Genomic DNA, 16,383 nt, shown 5'->3' with positions numbered 1-16,383 from the left:
CTCCCTCTACAATGGGAGGGTCTGTAGATGACAAAATCAGCCAGCTTGATCATATCCTTAGGGATCTTATCAAGGACCAGAAGAAGACATTGGACAGCACCATCACCGCCATCAAGGACTTATTGACATGGGGAAGCTGGAGGCCGAAGCGGAAATATGGAAGGAAAAGAAACTTACCATGCAAGAGGAGTGGGAGAAGGAAAAGCTCGCCATGCAGGAGGAAATCAACCTTTTGAAGGGCAAAGTGGCATTCTTACGCGATCGTCCACGGGAGGAAGGAGAGACTCTTGAGGTGGACAAAGAGGCAATCAAAGAAGAGATCACCAAAACCCTCACCCACACAATCGAGGGGAAAATGGAGGCGGCCCGCCGTAGAAGTGATGAAGAAGAACATCAAAAAGGAGGTGCAAGAAGATGTACAAGTGATGAAGAAGAACATCAAGGAGGAGGTACAAGAAGATGTACACATGATGCAGTCTACTCTTGATGAAGAGAAGATGCGACGGATCCGGCGCCTCAACATCCGAGTCACAGGGATACCAGAGAGCACTACCTCCACGCCCGAGATTGATGGGCGGAACCTATGTACCAAGCTAGGACTAAAGGAGGATGAGCCGCTCCCATTAACTAGAGTTTGGAGGACAACCCCAAAGGACTCCACCAAAGGCAAGGCCTTAGTGCTACAGTTCCTAGACGAGGAGAGTAGGATGAGCTTTATGAGAAGACGGGCTATCTTGAGGAGCTTGCCAGGGGACCCCATCTACTTCGATGATGACCTCACATGGATGCAACTGGAGCACAGAAGATTATGCATGCCGAAGATCAAGGCGGCACGCAAAGAAGGGAAGAAGGCACATTATAGGGATGGTCACATCTACATCGAATAGTGCCATCTGGCCTATGAGATACGGAGGAAACAACATGAAGACAAAGAGATACACATAGCAATCTCGAACCTTAATGGAGTCCTATGGACACATCCAGGGAGACTTGAGGAGGTGATGGAGGGCCTTGATGACAGAGACACATGAGAGCCCGGAGAGGGATGAGCAAGTTCGAGTCGTAGCACGAGACTCGGAGGCGAGATACATGTGGATTAGCTTACGCCTCTCGGAGACCAGATGGATTTATATCACCCTTTGCTACTTTCCTCCGAAGGGGTCGCGGTTTGCCACCACCGAGGAGCCGGGTGGAGGAGAGGCTAGTGAGTCTCCATACTCTGTCTTATCTGAGGAGATCTTACACTATTCGACACTGGGAGAAGTCTTCTTGATGGGGGACTTCAATGCACGGACTCAAAGCAGACAGTGCGAGATCTATGACTTTGAGGATCCCTTGAGACTAGAGCCACTTGTTGGAAATAAGTGCACACTAGGTGTACTATTTCTCTAAGTCTAGTTTCAGTCTTTGTGTCTTGAGTCTAGTGCCATGTGGCACCTCTACATTTATCCCATAAGTGAGTCTACTCAATCTTGTACTTCTCACCTATAAATTGTAGGTGTCACATCAATGAATAAATCAATCTTGTGTCTTGTCTACACTCATCTCAAGGTAACTCTTTGTCTTTCATTTGTTCTTGTTTCATTTCTAGTTTTGCTCTTGCTTTCATATTTTCTACACTACTAGCTACAGAGGATATAGGGACCACTCGGATCTCCACTGATGGAGGAGCTGACAGCACTGGATATGGGCAACATTTGCTGGAGCTTGGGGCCCGACACCATCTCGTTATTTATAACAGGATGACTCAGTGGCCAGATTCAGGTGGGTTGACTTGCTTTCCAGTGGGAGGCGGCAGTAGTACAGTGGATTATGTGATGGGATCCCGGGAGGCAGCAGATATGGTGTCTCACTTCACCGTACCACCATGCCCCATTGGGGCGGATCATACATACCTATCCCTCACTTTCAGGAGCTTATTGGAGACCCACCTACCCATCATACAGCCACCACGCACTATTTTTCACTTCACTCAAGACCTAGCCGAGGTGTATGACTATCATGTTCATGATCAACTATTTGCCTTAGATCCATCGGCACCCATGGCCATGCTCACCTCCCAGCTCTCACATGTACTGCACTCCGCAACCGCGAGGAGTTTCCCATACCACATACAGACAGGACGGCCACCTACATCTGGGAGCATGCCCCAGAACCGATGGTATGATGATGAGTGCAGAAACCTTTACCGCAGTCTCCTAGTGTAGAGGGCTCGCGGGGAGATCACCCAGAGGCAGGCAGGCAGGAGGATGCATACTCTCACCCGCCGTAAGCGGCGAGCTTATGAGGAGGCTCAGTACTGGGACACATATCACATGCTCATGAGCAGAGATGCTGTTGCTGCTTGGAGGAGACTCAGAGAGCCCCGTCCTCCCCCACCTATTGCCGATCCTCAGACGACCTGGCAGACATATGCAGAGAGACTTTATGATGTGCCTGCACAGCGCCCTATACCACAGCCCACAACCATGCTCCACAGTCTCCACCTTCTTCACCCCACCTATGGTTAGGAGGGCCATATGCCGACTCCAACATGGACGGGCGACAGATCATACAGGATTACAAGGAGCGCATCTCATCTATGCTATTGATACATTGGCACCATTTCTTGCTCATCTCTTCGATAGAGCTCTGTCAGAGGAGTTTCCGACTGAGTGGACGATGCACACTATTGTGCCGATCCATAAATCAGGAGATGTACTAGACCCCAGGAACTACAGGACCATCATGATTGGCCATATATTGGCCAAACTATACGGGGCAGTTTTGGAGGCAGAGCTGAGCACTCATGCAGAGGTTGGGGGATTGAGAGCAACATGCCAGGCAGGCTTCCGTCGAGCCTTCTCGACCATCGACCACATTTTTACATTGAGGTGCCTGATTGATCAGGCCAAGGCACGGAGGCAACGGCTCTATTGTTGCTTTGTGGATTTCCGCAAGGCATTTGATATTGTGCCCAGAGAGCGCCTCTTTCGGCGACTACAGACACTAGGCATACCTTCAGACATGATGTGGGGCATATACAGGCTATATGAGCAGGTCTTTGGGATAGTCCGATGCCCAGGAGGCTTATCCAACACAGTTGCTAGCACCATTGGTGTGAAGCAGGGGTGCCCGCTCTCCCCCACGCTCTTTGGGCCCTATATTGATGAGGTGGTCGATTACATCACACAGGGAGGAGGCTTTGGGGTTGAGCTATCAGGTATTACTATCCATGTTATGCTTTATGCTGATGACATCGTCTTGGTATCCGACACGCAGGTTGGGCTTCAAAGACACCTTGTGGCTCTTGATGACTTCTGCGCACAGCAGGGGCTCACAGTGAACCTTGGGAAAACCAAGGTTATGATCTTCCACACTTCACCCGCAGTCAGGAGCCACACTACTCTCACATTAGCAGGAGGGCGGGTCGAGGTGGTGAGCTCTTATGTTTACCTTGGCATCACATTTACTAGCTCAGCTGGACGCTTCTCCATGGCTCAGGCAGTCCGAGACGGAGTGACCCGGGGGTATGGAGCTCTTGCTGGCCTTGAGCGTCAGTGTCATCAGGCACATTTTCAGGAACCCTGCACGAAGGGGTGGCTCTTTGATACATTAGTGACACCAGCCTTGATGTATGCAGCAGCGGTTTGGGCACCAGGGCTTGCAGCCTCCACATGGGTACAGCTGGAGAGACCACAGATCTTGATGCTCTCGAGGATGATACGCAGCAAACCATCCGTCCCGCACGACATTGTTCGAGCTGAGTTTGCTGCACCGCCTATGGCAGTGGAGGCATTGTTCCAGACGATCTCCTTTATATACAAGATGAGGGAGATGCCCACAGAGAGATTATCCCGCCAAGCTTTTGAGGCATCCAGACAGCTGGCCGAGGCTGGACACACTGGATCTTGGTATGTACAGATGCTACAGTGGTTCTCACATCATGGGATAGACATTGAGCGGTTGCCACCTTTTCAGTATGATCAGTCTGCTCCACGGGGTTACCTCTCTCTCAATGAGAGGAACAGAGTGATGAGACAGGACATATGGCAGCACTACATACAGGAGACATGGACAACACCAGAGAGCCCACTACCACCGAAGATGTATTACAGAGACCACTTTATGAGCATCTCAGGGGATGGGTTTATACATCGACCGCGGTACATGGATGTATACATGCCACACAGCTCTCGCGTTGCTATTGGACAGCTACGAGTCTCATCACATCAGCTAGAGATAGAGGCTGGGAGAGCGGCACGAGTTCCCAGAGCTGAGTGGATATGCAGATTGTGCCCCGAGGAGGTGGAGACTGAGGATCACTTTGTATGTAGATGTAGAGCCAACCAAGGGGTCAGAGATAGATATGCAGGATTGTTTGAGGAGCACTCTTCACTACATCAGTTGATGGAGGCCTCGGACCAGCGACAGCTTGGCAGACTACTACTAGAGCTTCATAGTTCTCGAGAGAGACTCCTCCAGACACCCGCTCCCACTAGGGGTGGGAGACAGTCCCACCTCACAGATTTCTTCCAGAGAACTATACATAGAGCACCCCAACTCCGTCATCGAGCGATAGCAGCTATCCGAATGAGACACCAAATGGAGACACAGGAGAGGCTAGCTCACTTTCATTCAGACTCACGGTACATGTTCATGCCATTCACAGCCTCAGCATCGGCGATGTATGATATCTTATATCCCTCTTATGGCACTGGATGGAGTTAGACATAGATCTGCAAAGCATGCTTGTACTACCCCTTCAGCATATAGAGATGCATCTTGCCTTAGCACTCCATCCACATCCCCACCCCCCTTATATTGTTTGTATATGGGCTTCACCGATCCATGATGATTCACAGTTGTATCCAGACACATGCACACTTTTTCTTTTGTTTCTTTTCTTCCGATGACCGGAAGAACACAGTTGTATTATTTTTTGTCTCATAGGCCGACTTTGGCCTCTCGTAGACATTAATATATCTTTCTTTCTTTCTTTCTCTCTCTCTCTTCGCTTCGCTTCACTTTGGCCTTTTGACGACGTTAATATAACATTTCATTTCTCTCTCTCTCTCTCTCTCTCTCTCTCTCTCTCTCTCTCTCTCTCTCTCCTTCTGTTCGCTTCACTGTTCGCGCCCCTGCTCACCGCCGCCTTCGCCCCTGCTCGCCGCCCTCTCTCCCGCCTGGACTAGCTCGCTATGCTGGCCCGTCTACTAGCCCCTCCGCTTCCCTTTCCGTTTTCCTTCTTCTTTTCCCACCCACCCTTGCTCACGCCTCCAAGGCAGCAACATAAGTGTTAGGGTTCTATCTCTCCGAGGTACATCGACATGGCCAAGGGTGCGAGACAGGGCAGGAGTCAGCTGACATTCACTCTCGCAGGACGCCAGGTCGAGGTGGTGACATCATACGTGTACCTAGGCGTTACCTTCTCTGCAGCAGCCACGCGCTTAACCATGGGTTCAACAGCCAGAGCTAGATTGACACGATGATATGCAGCATTGGCTATGCTAGAGAGACAGTGCCACCAAGCGCATTTTCAGGAGTCCCGGACGAAGGGTGGCTATTTGACACATTAGTCACACCGACACTTGATGTATGGAGCAGCGATATGGGCGCCAGGCCTTGCTACCCATTGGTGGACACAGATAGAGAGACCACAGGCCCTCATGATGGCACGCATGATACTCAGCAAACAGTCAGTACCTCATGACATTATCCGAGCAGAGTTTGCTGCGCCTCCTATGATGGTAGAGGCCATATTCCAAACTATATGCCTGCTAGACAGATTCAGAGAGATGCCACAGGACAGATTGTCATACACAGCTTTTGAGGCATCTAGACAGCTGGCTGAGGCAGGAGACAAAGATCATGGTATGCACAGGTCACACATTGGTTCTCACAGCATGGCCTAGACATGGATCATCTACCACCATTCCAGTATGACAAGGATGCACCACATATCCGTCTCTCTCATAGTGAGAGGAACAGAGTAGTGAGACAGCACCTATGGCAGCTCTATACACGAGAGACAAGGATATCGCCTACACAACCTCTTCCACCGAAGCATGCTATACAACAAAGATCACTTCATGAGTATCACTGATGATGGATTTTTAGGGAGGCCTAGATACATGGAGGGATTTTTACCACACGGCTCCCGACTAGTCACCGCTGCTTTGATGTATGCTGCTGCAGTATGGGCACAGGGCTCGCCACTTCCACATGGTCTCAGATAGAGAGACCTCAGATTCTCATGCTCTCACGGATGATCCGCAGCACCTCCGTTCCACATGACTTTGTCTAGACGGAGTTTGCTGCACCTCCTATGCTAGTAGAGGCCCTCTTCCAAACGATTTGCATCATACAGAGGATCAGAGATATGCCATCAGATCGACTCTCACATACAGCTTTTGAGGCGTCCAGGCAGCTCGCACAGAGTGGGGATAGGAGATCATGGTATTCACAGATGATACAGTGGCTCACTCAGCATGGTCTTGACATAGATCACCTGCCGCCTTTTCAGTATGATAGACATGCACCACACATCCAGCTCTCTCACAGTGAGAGGAACAGAGTCCTTCGGCAGGATGTATGGCAGCGATACACAAAAGAGACTTGGATTACACCCAGTCAGCCTCTACCACTGAAAATGCTATACTACAGAGATCAGTTTATGCGTATGTCAACGGATGGATTCATACAGAGACATGGATACATGGATGTGTACATGCCTCAAACTGCCCGAGTGGTGATTGGCCAGCTCAGAGTGTCATCACACCATCTTGAGATTGAGGCAGGTAGGGCAGCACGGATCCCTAGAGCAGAGAGGATATGCAGACTATGCCAGGAGGAGGTTGAGAGTGAGCAACATTATGTATGCAAATGCACAGCATATAGTGTCATTAGAGAGAGATACACCACCATCTTCAGTGGACATCCCTCACTCCGCTAGATCATGGAGTCCGTAGAGACCAGCGCAAATTTGGCCAGTTCTTGCTAGAGAGACAACGCCATAGAGAGACACTGCTACGAACTCATACCACAGGGAGAGGTGGGCGACAGCTCCAGCTCACTGATTTCTTCTAGAGATCTATCCCAGTGCTAATTCTGACACAGGAGGGGGTTACAGTTCGGACCTCCGAGCCAGACGGAGACCGAGATCACCAGGCTACGAGACTCCCAGACTACATCAGAGGGAGATCGCAGAGATACGGGCTCGACATCAGCACCATATCCGGGAGCGGCTAGCTCACTTACACTCACAACTGGAGATCATGCTCCGAGGTATTTTTGCCTCGCCATCGCCTATGTATCACATATTACACCCCCATTATGGTACTGGTTGGAGCTAGACAGATCTGCATTGCATTCTTGTATACCCTGCGCATATAGGTTGCATACTCAGCCTCTAGCAGTAGTGCTCCATCCATCACACCCCCCCACTAGCTCAGTACTTTCATAGTTTACTTCATGTTCATTTTGTCCTTTTTTTTTCTGGACATCCAGAAGACATTGACAAGTGTACATTGATTTGTCTCACAGGTCGAGTTCGGCCTCGAGTAGACGTTAATACAGCTTTCTTCTCTCTCTCTCTCTCTCTCTCTCTCTCTCTCTCTCTCTCTCTCTCTCTCGTGAGAACACTTCAAGAGGGAGAAGAAAAGAAAGCCCAGGAGACCTCGTGGGTGGAGCTGCTCACGAAGACACAAAAGCAAGTAGATGAAATGGAGAAATGGATACAAGTGGTCAAGAAAGGTAAGAACAAGGAGGCCGAAAGCACATCGACCTCGAAGATTATCAACCTAACCATTGAGGAGGAACAAAGAAGAAAGACACGGGAACTTCATGTGCGGATCACGGGTTTGAAGGACAGTGACAGCATGCCCCAGAATAGTTGGTATGATGATGACTGTAGGGAGCTCAGAGCCCGGCTACAGAGAGAGGTGGCCACAGGTGTTACTACATATAGACAGTCACACATCATCTTCCGATCCCTCATTTGGCGGAAGAAGAGAGCATTCTTAGCTCGGCTGGAGAGAGACATCTCTCAGTTGTTTTTGAGTCAGGATTCTCGGGAGGCCTGGAGATTGCTTAGAGTGCACCCCCCGCCTCCAGCCATTACCTCTCCAGATACATGGGGCGAGTATGCAGCCTCCCTCTACACAGTACCAAAGCAGCCACCACTATCGAGCCCTCCACAACCTTGTCCACCCACTTCTACCTTCTTCACAGCAGAGATGGTAAGGAGGGCCATCAACAGATTGCATACAGGGAGGGCACAAGATCATGAGGGCATTGTAGCCGAGCATTTCATACATGCTAGAGATATGATTGCACACTTGATAGCTCTCATGTTTAATAGAGCCATGTGTGAGGGGTTTCCTGGGACTTGGAGTACTTCCACATTGTGCCGGTACTCAAGTCTGGAGATCCGAGCCTGCCGCACCTTGATGATTGGTCACTCGCTGGCCAAGCTATATGCCTCTATTCTTGAGCACGAGTTGAGCAGATGGGCAGAGAGACAAGGGGTCAGAGATCAAGGACAGGCCGGTTTCAGGAGGAGATTCTCTACTTTGGATCATATCTTTACCCTCAGGGCTAACATTGAGGAGGGCAGAGCACATGGGAGGAGGATCTACTGTGTCTTTGTGGATTTTCGCAAGGCCTTTGATGACACAGTGCCTAGAGATAGCTCGGTGGGTCTGGAGATCAGCGCCTATTTTCACATATGGGCAGGAGACAGTGGAGTATGTTGACTCATACACATATCTTGGAGTGGTGCTCACTGGGCCCACATTTTCCATGCGGGGGGCAGTAGAGGCCAGATTGACTAGAGGATATGCAGCACTAGGAGGTCTAGAGAGGATGTGCTAACAGGAATAGTTTCAGGAGCCACGCACTAAGCTGTGGCTTTTTGGCATGCTGGTCACATCGGCTATGCTACATGGAGTACAGATCTGGGGGCCTAGCCTAGATCGTCAGTGTCGTTCAGAACGCACATACGATGGATGGAGAGATCAATGGAGAGACCACTTGTGTCCATGATCTCCAGGATGATTCGGGCTAAGGCCTCGGTACCCCATGAGATTATACGAGCCGAGATGGGAGCACCACCGATCGTAGTCGAGGCTTTTGCAAGATCAGTGTCCTTCATTCATAGCACCTGGGAGCTTCGCCGACACCGGTATGCATGACTTGCTTTAGAGTCCTCTCATCAGCTAGCCATGGAGGGAGACACTTCATGTTGGTATGCGCAGATAGCATCCTGGTTTGAGCTCCACGGGTTCAGTTTAGACAGACTTCCACCCTTCCTGTACTTTCTGGAGGCACCCTCTCTCAGCTTGACACATTCTGAGATTCATAGAGTCATCAAAAAGGACCTCATTCAGTTGGACACTAGGAGGACACGGCTAGAGCCCTCATAGGAGTTGGGGACGAAGATGGCTTTCTATAGAGACCATCTTCTCCGCACCACTGAGGATGGCTTTATACTTAGACCGAGCTACATGGATACCCATCTGTCTCATGGATTGAGGTGCGCCGTTGGGCAAATCCGCATCTCTTCACATCAGTTCGAGATAGAGACAGGCAGATTTAGAGGCATACATCCAAGGGACAGGATTTGTGAGATTTGTTGGATTGAGCCACAGACGGAGGAGCACTACATCTGTCGCTGCACAGCATATTATGAGATTCGAGGGCGCTCCCATTGCCTTTTCAGAGAGGGATTTGGACCACTAGCTAGAGTCATGGACTATTGTGATCAGCGATGCTTGGGTTTTTATCTCCTGGAGATCCGCAGGCTCAGAGAGTCCATTATCAGGCGCAGACGCCCGATCGGCAAGGAGTCCACACAGAGACAGATTACTAACTTCTTTAGAGGGACTACCCGGGAGGACACACAGCCGACAACCCAACACTGGGCACCCTATGGGACTCTAGTTGAGAGAGCTATCCAGTTGGGCAGATCCAGACGCCCGAGGGTTCGCGGACCCTCACATCGGATATAGTGCCTACATCGGAGGATTCAGAGCATCATTGCGAGGCATCGGGCTTGTCCGACCAGGCATCTCACTATGGCAGATATGCAGGCCATCCGGCAGAGACCCATGCTAGAGCTCCTAGGATGATTACAACTCCAGCCATATAGTGTTGTACTCACTGTCACTTTTATACTCCCCCATATTCATGTATTCATGTATCCATGTACTCGTGTACACCATTTTGACTAGTAGCATTAGCTTCCCACTCTCCCTAGTTGCTGCTTCGAGATGCTCCCTACTGATGTATTCTAGGGCTAGATACTTACCTTCAATTCTTTCTTTTCTTTTCCAGACAGTGTATCAGATGTCACATGGTTGTAACTTTGCTCTCATAGGTCACTTTGGCCTTTTGAAGACGTTAATATAACATTTCATTTCATTTTCTCTCTCTCTCTCTCTCTCTCTCTCTCTCTCTCTCTCTCTCTCTCATCCAAGACGCATGTTCAAGACATTTACGGCATCCTCAGATCGGATGTATGACATATTGTACCCAGACTATGGGACTGGATGGAGTTAGGAGTAGATAACATATCATACTTGTATCACCCCTTCAGCATATAGAGATGCATTAGTAGCCCTAGTACTCCATCCACACCCTCTCGTTTGTACACCACCATTGAGTCCCCTATGGTCGTGTTGTCGTACTTGTACCTTTTATTCTCACTCCACATTTTCCTCTTGATGACTGGAGGAACATCATTGTACTACTTGTTTGTCTCATAGGCCAATTTTGGCCTTTTGCAGACGTTAATCTCTCTCTCTCTCTCTCTCTCTCTCTCTCTCTCTCTCTCTCTCTCCTGCCCCACTTGCTGCCCTCTCTCTTCAAATCTGCTACATACACACACTAGTCTCTTTCTCTTCGAACCTTTGTCACCTCCCTCTCCCGCTTGCTGTCCCACCTGCTGCCCTCTCTCTCTCTTCGAACCTGTGTCGCCTCCCTCTCTCCCTTTGAACCTGTGTCGCCCCCCTCTCCCGCGTGCTGCCCCGCCTGTTGACGCACTCTCTCTCTCTCACTACGCCCCCACAAGCTCTTCTCTTCTCTCTGCTCGCCCCTAGCTTTCTAAGAAGCTTGAGCAATACCCAAATCCTGTTAAGGAAAAAGAACAAATTGATCGCAAATCTTAAGAAGGAGATAGAGGAAGCACGTGCTCAACATAAGCTCGAGGACGGTGAAATTCAGCCCGTCATGATGGACGAGCTGAACACCATCGAGGCCCAAGTGAGAACACTTCAAGAGGGAGAAGAAAAGAAGGCCCGGGAGACCTCCTTGTGGGTGGAGGTGCTCACGAAGACGCAAAAGCAAGTAGATGAAACGGAGAAATGGATAGAAGTGGTCAAGAAAGGTAAGAACAAGGAGGCCGAAAGCACATCTACCTCGAAGATTATCCACCTAACCATTGAGGAGGAACAAAGAAGACAGACAAGGGAACTTCATGTGCGGATCACGGGTCTTAAGGACAGTGACAATGTAGAGAAGGAAGCCAAAGATTTATACACACGCATGGGCATTTCGAGGCCTACACACATGGGGGCTTGGAGAGTGGGCAAGAAAGACAAGAATGGAGGAGAGAGCTCGAAGGAGAGAGCTCTCATTTTACGCTTTCCCACCTTGGAGGCCAAGAAGGATTTCTTGGCCAAGCGCTCCGCCCTTAAGAAAACAGGCATCTTTTTAGGAGATGACCTCACCTTGGCACAACTAGCACATATGAGGGAGTGCATGCCGGAGATTAGGGCAGCCACAGAAAAAGGGAAGCTAGCATTTTACAGAGGCGGCAGAGTGGTGATACTAGAGAGACGCACCACCTGGTGGTGCGAGACGTATGGGACCAGTCTGAGACTTGCAGTATGGAACTGCAACGGAGCATTGAGACTGGATGTGGGGGCCTTTGAGGACAGCTTCAGAGATAGGGACATCATCTTCTACTCGGAGACACATCAGGCCCCAAGCAGCACGTTACCGAGAGTGGCGGGATACAGATGGGAGACGACTTGTAGACAGGAGGCCCCTTCGAAGCATGGTGGTCATGGATCTCGAGGAGTTGCAGTTCTTTTTAGAGAGGAGCTTCAGCCACTCATCCATGTTATGCGCCGTGATGAGAGCGCAAGGTACATGTGGGTCAGAGTGAGGGCAGATGAGGGTAGACCCCTATACATTGCTATACGTTACTTTCCACCCAGCACATCTCATTATGCAGCGCCCAAGGGGCAATCTCCATATATGATTCTAGATGAGGACATATGGGAGTTCTCCAGGGAGGGAGATGTTATCATACTTGGGGACTTTAATGCTCGAACGGCTCAGTACCAGACCTTCTTTGACACTTCGGAGGAGATGTTGAGAGAGATAGATGTGGAGGAGATGTGTTTGACCCGGAGATCACAGGATGAGGTGGAGTGTACTGAGTATGGGAGATACCTCTTGGAGATGGGGACTGCACATGGGCTGGCCATTTTAAATGGCCTAGAGAGGTATCCACTTGCCAGTGGCTTTACTTGCTTTCCACACAAACATGGGGCCAGCACAGTGGATTATGTTTTAGCCTTCATCCCGAGTATCCAGGATTTTGCGATTGGCCCCACGCCGTCTCTCCTTTACGGTGGATTTCCACTACAGTACCCGCAGGGTTGGGCAGTCCTCCTATGACCCGAGATATACCTTCTGTAGTAGAGAGACTGATGGAGTATACACCGCAAAGATCTACAGCTTGTTGAGTGCACAGGATCCACAGAGGCTATTAGCAAAGCTCACACAGATCCTGACAGAGGCTTTACATACATCTGCAGCGATGGCCTTCCCACACACGCAGCCCACAGTACGACCACGTCCTGGGAGCATGCCGTAGAATAGTTGGTTAGATGATGACTGTAGGGAGCTCAGAGTCCGGCTACAGAGAGAGGTGGCCACAGGTGTTACTACATATAGACAGTCACGCATCATCTTCCGATGCCTCATTCGGCGGAAGAAGAGAGCATTCTTAGCTCGGCTGGAGAGAGACATGTATCAGCTGTTTTTGAGTCAGGATTTTGGGGAGGCCTGGAGATTGCTTCGAGAGCACCCCCTGCCTCCGGCCATTACCTCTCCAGATACATGGGGCGAGTATGCAGCCTCCCTCTACACAGTACCAGAGCAGCCACCACTACCGAACCCTCCAGAGCCTTGTCCACCCACTTCTACCTTCTTCACAGCAAAGATGGTGAGGAGAGCCATCAACATATTGCATATAGGGAGGGCACAAGATCATGAGGGCATTGTAGATGAGCATTTCATACATGCTAGAGAGATGATTGCAGACTTGCTAGCTCTCATGTTTAATAGAGCCGTGTGTGAGGGGTTTCCTGGGACTTGGAGTACTACCACGATTGTGCCGGTACTCAAGTCTGGAAATCTGAGCTTGCCGACTAACTACCGCACCATGATGATTGGTCACTCGCTGGCTAAGCTATATGCCTCTATTCTTGAGCAGGAGTTGAGCAGATGGGCAGAGAGACAAGGGGTCTAAGCTCAGAGACAAGCTGGTTTCAGGAGGTGATTCTCTACTTTGGATCATATGTTTACCCTCGGGGCTATCATTGAGGAGGGCAGAGCACATGGGAGGAGTATCTACTGTGGCTTTGTGGATTTCCACAAGGCCTTTGACACAGTGCCCAGAGCTAGACTGCGGAGAGCTAGACTGATGCCCAGGCTACAAGACTTGGGGGTTCCATGTAAGCTCATTTGGGGTATTATGGCACTTTATGAGAGAGTAGTTGGGTAAGTGCGGACTTCAGAGGGTCTCTCCCAGCCAGTACACTCCACTATAGGGGTGAAACACGGCTGCTCGCTCTGTCCGACTCTATTTGGACTATACATTGATGAGATCTCTGATTATTTTGGGACACAAGGGGACAAAGGAGCCCAGTTGGCTGGCACTTGGATACCTCTGCTCTTATATGCATAATGATATTGTGTTTATAGCAGACTCACTAGAGTGTGTGAAGAGGCACTTGGATACTTTACATGCTTATGCACAGGACAGTGGGCTCTCACTTAACCTTGGTAAGACCAACGTTATGGTGTTTAACACTACAGCTCAGTGGGTCTGGAGATCAGCGCCTATTTTCACATATGGGCAAGAGACAGTGGAGTATGTTGACTCATACACATATCTTGGAGTGGTGTTCACTAGGCCCACATTTTCCATGAGGGGGGCAGCAGAGGCCATATTGACTAGAGGATATCCAACACTAGGAGGTCTAGAGAGAATGTGCTCACAGGTACACTTCCAGGAGCCACGCACTAAGCCGGGGCTTTCTGACACACTGGTCACATCGGCTATGCTATATGGAGTATAGATCTAGGGGCCTAGCCTAGATCGTCATAGTCGATCAGGACGCACATACGATGGATGGAGATCGATGGAGAGACCACTTGTGTCCATGATCTCCAAGATGATTCGGGCTAAGGCCTCGGTACCCCATGAGATTATCCGAGCCGAGATGGGAGCACCACCGATCGTAGTCGAGGCTCTTGCCAGATCAATGTCCTTCATTCATAGCACCTGGGAGATTCCCCGACACCGGTATGCACGACTTGCTTTAGAGTCCTCTCATCAGCTAGCCATGGAGGGAGACACTTCATGTTGGTATGCGCAGATAGCATCCTGGTTTGAGCTCCACGGGTTCAGTTTAGACAGATTTCCACTCTTCCAGTACTCTCTAGAGGCACCCTCTCTCACCTTGACACATTCTGAGATTCGTAGAGTCATCAGACAGGACCTCATTCAGTTGGACACTAGGAGGACATGGCTAGAGCCCTCATAGGAGTTGCAGACGAAGATGGCTTTCTATAGAGACCACCTTCTCTGCACCACTAAGGATGTCCTTATACTTAGACCGAGCTACATGGATACCCATCTGTCTCATGGATTGAGGTGCGCCATTGGGCAAATCCGCACCACTTCACATCAGTAAGAGATAGAGACAGGCAAATTTAGAGGCATACCGCCAAGGGACAGGATTTGTGAGATTTGTTGGATAGAACCACAAACGGAGGAGCACTACATCTCACTGCACAGCATATTATGAGATTCGAGGGTGCTACCATTGCCTTTTCAGAGAGGGATTTGGACCACTGGCTAGAGTCATGTACTATTGTGATCAGCGATGCTTGGGTTTTTTATCTCCTGGAGATCCGCAGGTTCAGAGAGTCCATTATTAGGAGCAGATGCCCGACTGGCAGGGAGTCCACACAGAGACAAATTACTAACTTCTTTAGAGGGACTACCCGGAAGAACACACAGCCGACAGCCCAGCACTGGGCACCCTATGCGACTCTAGTTGAGAGAGCTATCCAGTTGGGCAGATCCAGACGCCGGAGGGTTCGCGGATCCTCACATCGGATATGGTGCCTACACCGGAGCATTCAGAGCATCATTGCGAGGCATCGGGCTTGTCCGACCAGGCATCTCACTATGGCAGATATCCAGGCCATCCGGCAAAGACCCATGCTAGAGCTCCTAGGATGATTACAACTCCAGCCATATAGTGTTGTACTCACTGTCACTTTTGTACTCCCCCATATTCATGTATTCATGTATCCATGTACCCGTGTACCCCATTTTGACTAGTAGCATTAGCTTCCTCCCACTCTCCCTAGTTGCTGCTTCCAGATGCTCCCTACTGATGTATTCTAGGGCTAGATACTTACCTTCAATTCTTTCTTTTCTTTTCCAGACAGTGTATCAGATGTCTCATGGTTGTAACTGTGCTCTCATAGGTCACTTTGGCCTTTTGAAGACGTTAATATAACATTTCATTTCATTTTATCTCTCCCTCTCTCTCCCTCTCTCTCTCTCTCTCTCTCTCTCTGCTGCCCTCTCTCTTCGAACCTGCTACATACACACTCTAGTCTCTTTCTCTTCGAACCTGTGTCGCCTCCCTCTCCCACCTGCTGCCCTCTCTCTCTCTTTGAACCTGCTAGATACACACTCTAGTCTCTTTCTCTTCCAACCTGTGTCGCCTTCCTCTACCGCCTGCTGCCCTCTCTCTCTTCGAACCTGTGTCGCCTCCCTCTCTCTCTTCAAACCTGTGTCGCCCCCCTCTCCCGCCTGCTGCCCTATCTCTCTCTCTTCAAACCTGTGTCGCCTCCCTCTCCCGCCTGCTGTCCGCCTGTTGACGCACTCTCTCTCACTACGTCCCCACAAGCTCTTCTCTTCTCTCTGCTCGCCCCTAGCTTTCTAAGAAGCTTGAGCAATACCCAAATCCTGTTAAGGACAAAGAACAAATTGATCGCAAATCTTAAGAAGGAGATAGAGGAAGCACGTGCTCAACATAAGCTCGAGGAAGGTGAAATTCAGCCTGTCATGATGGAGGTGCTGAACAC

At 50.0% G+C, this 16,383-nt stretch overlaps 2 protein-coding genes across 2 annotated transcripts in view; one reads left to right on the top strand and one right to left on the bottom strand.

Annotated features, from left to right (window-relative positions):
• The window catches only part of LOC147614360 (PTI1-like tyrosine-protein kinase At3g15890), a 126,256-nt gene that overhangs the window by 14,955 nt on the left and 94,918 nt on the right, over positions 1–16,383 (bottom strand). The window lies entirely within an intron of this gene.
• LOC147614363 (uncharacterized) lies at positions 10,304–15,187 on the top strand. The gene has a single exon (XM_086780904.1). The coding sequence runs from the start codon at positions 11,209–11,211 to the stop codon at positions 12,664–12,666; it is 1,458 nt and encodes a 485-aa protein (XP_086637030.1). The 5' UTR covers positions 10,304–11,208; the 3' UTR covers positions 12,667–15,187.

The sequence above is a fragment of the Cibotium barometz genome, chromosome 42 (assembly GCF_041138505.1).
Source record: "Cibotium barometz isolate CiBa-2024 chromosome 42, ASM4113850v1, whole genome shotgun sequence".
Taxonomy (NCBI): Eukaryota; Viridiplantae; Streptophyta; class Polypodiopsida; order Cyatheales; family Cibotiaceae; genus Cibotium; species Cibotium barometz.
This window is presented reverse-complemented; position numbering and strand designations above follow the sequence as displayed.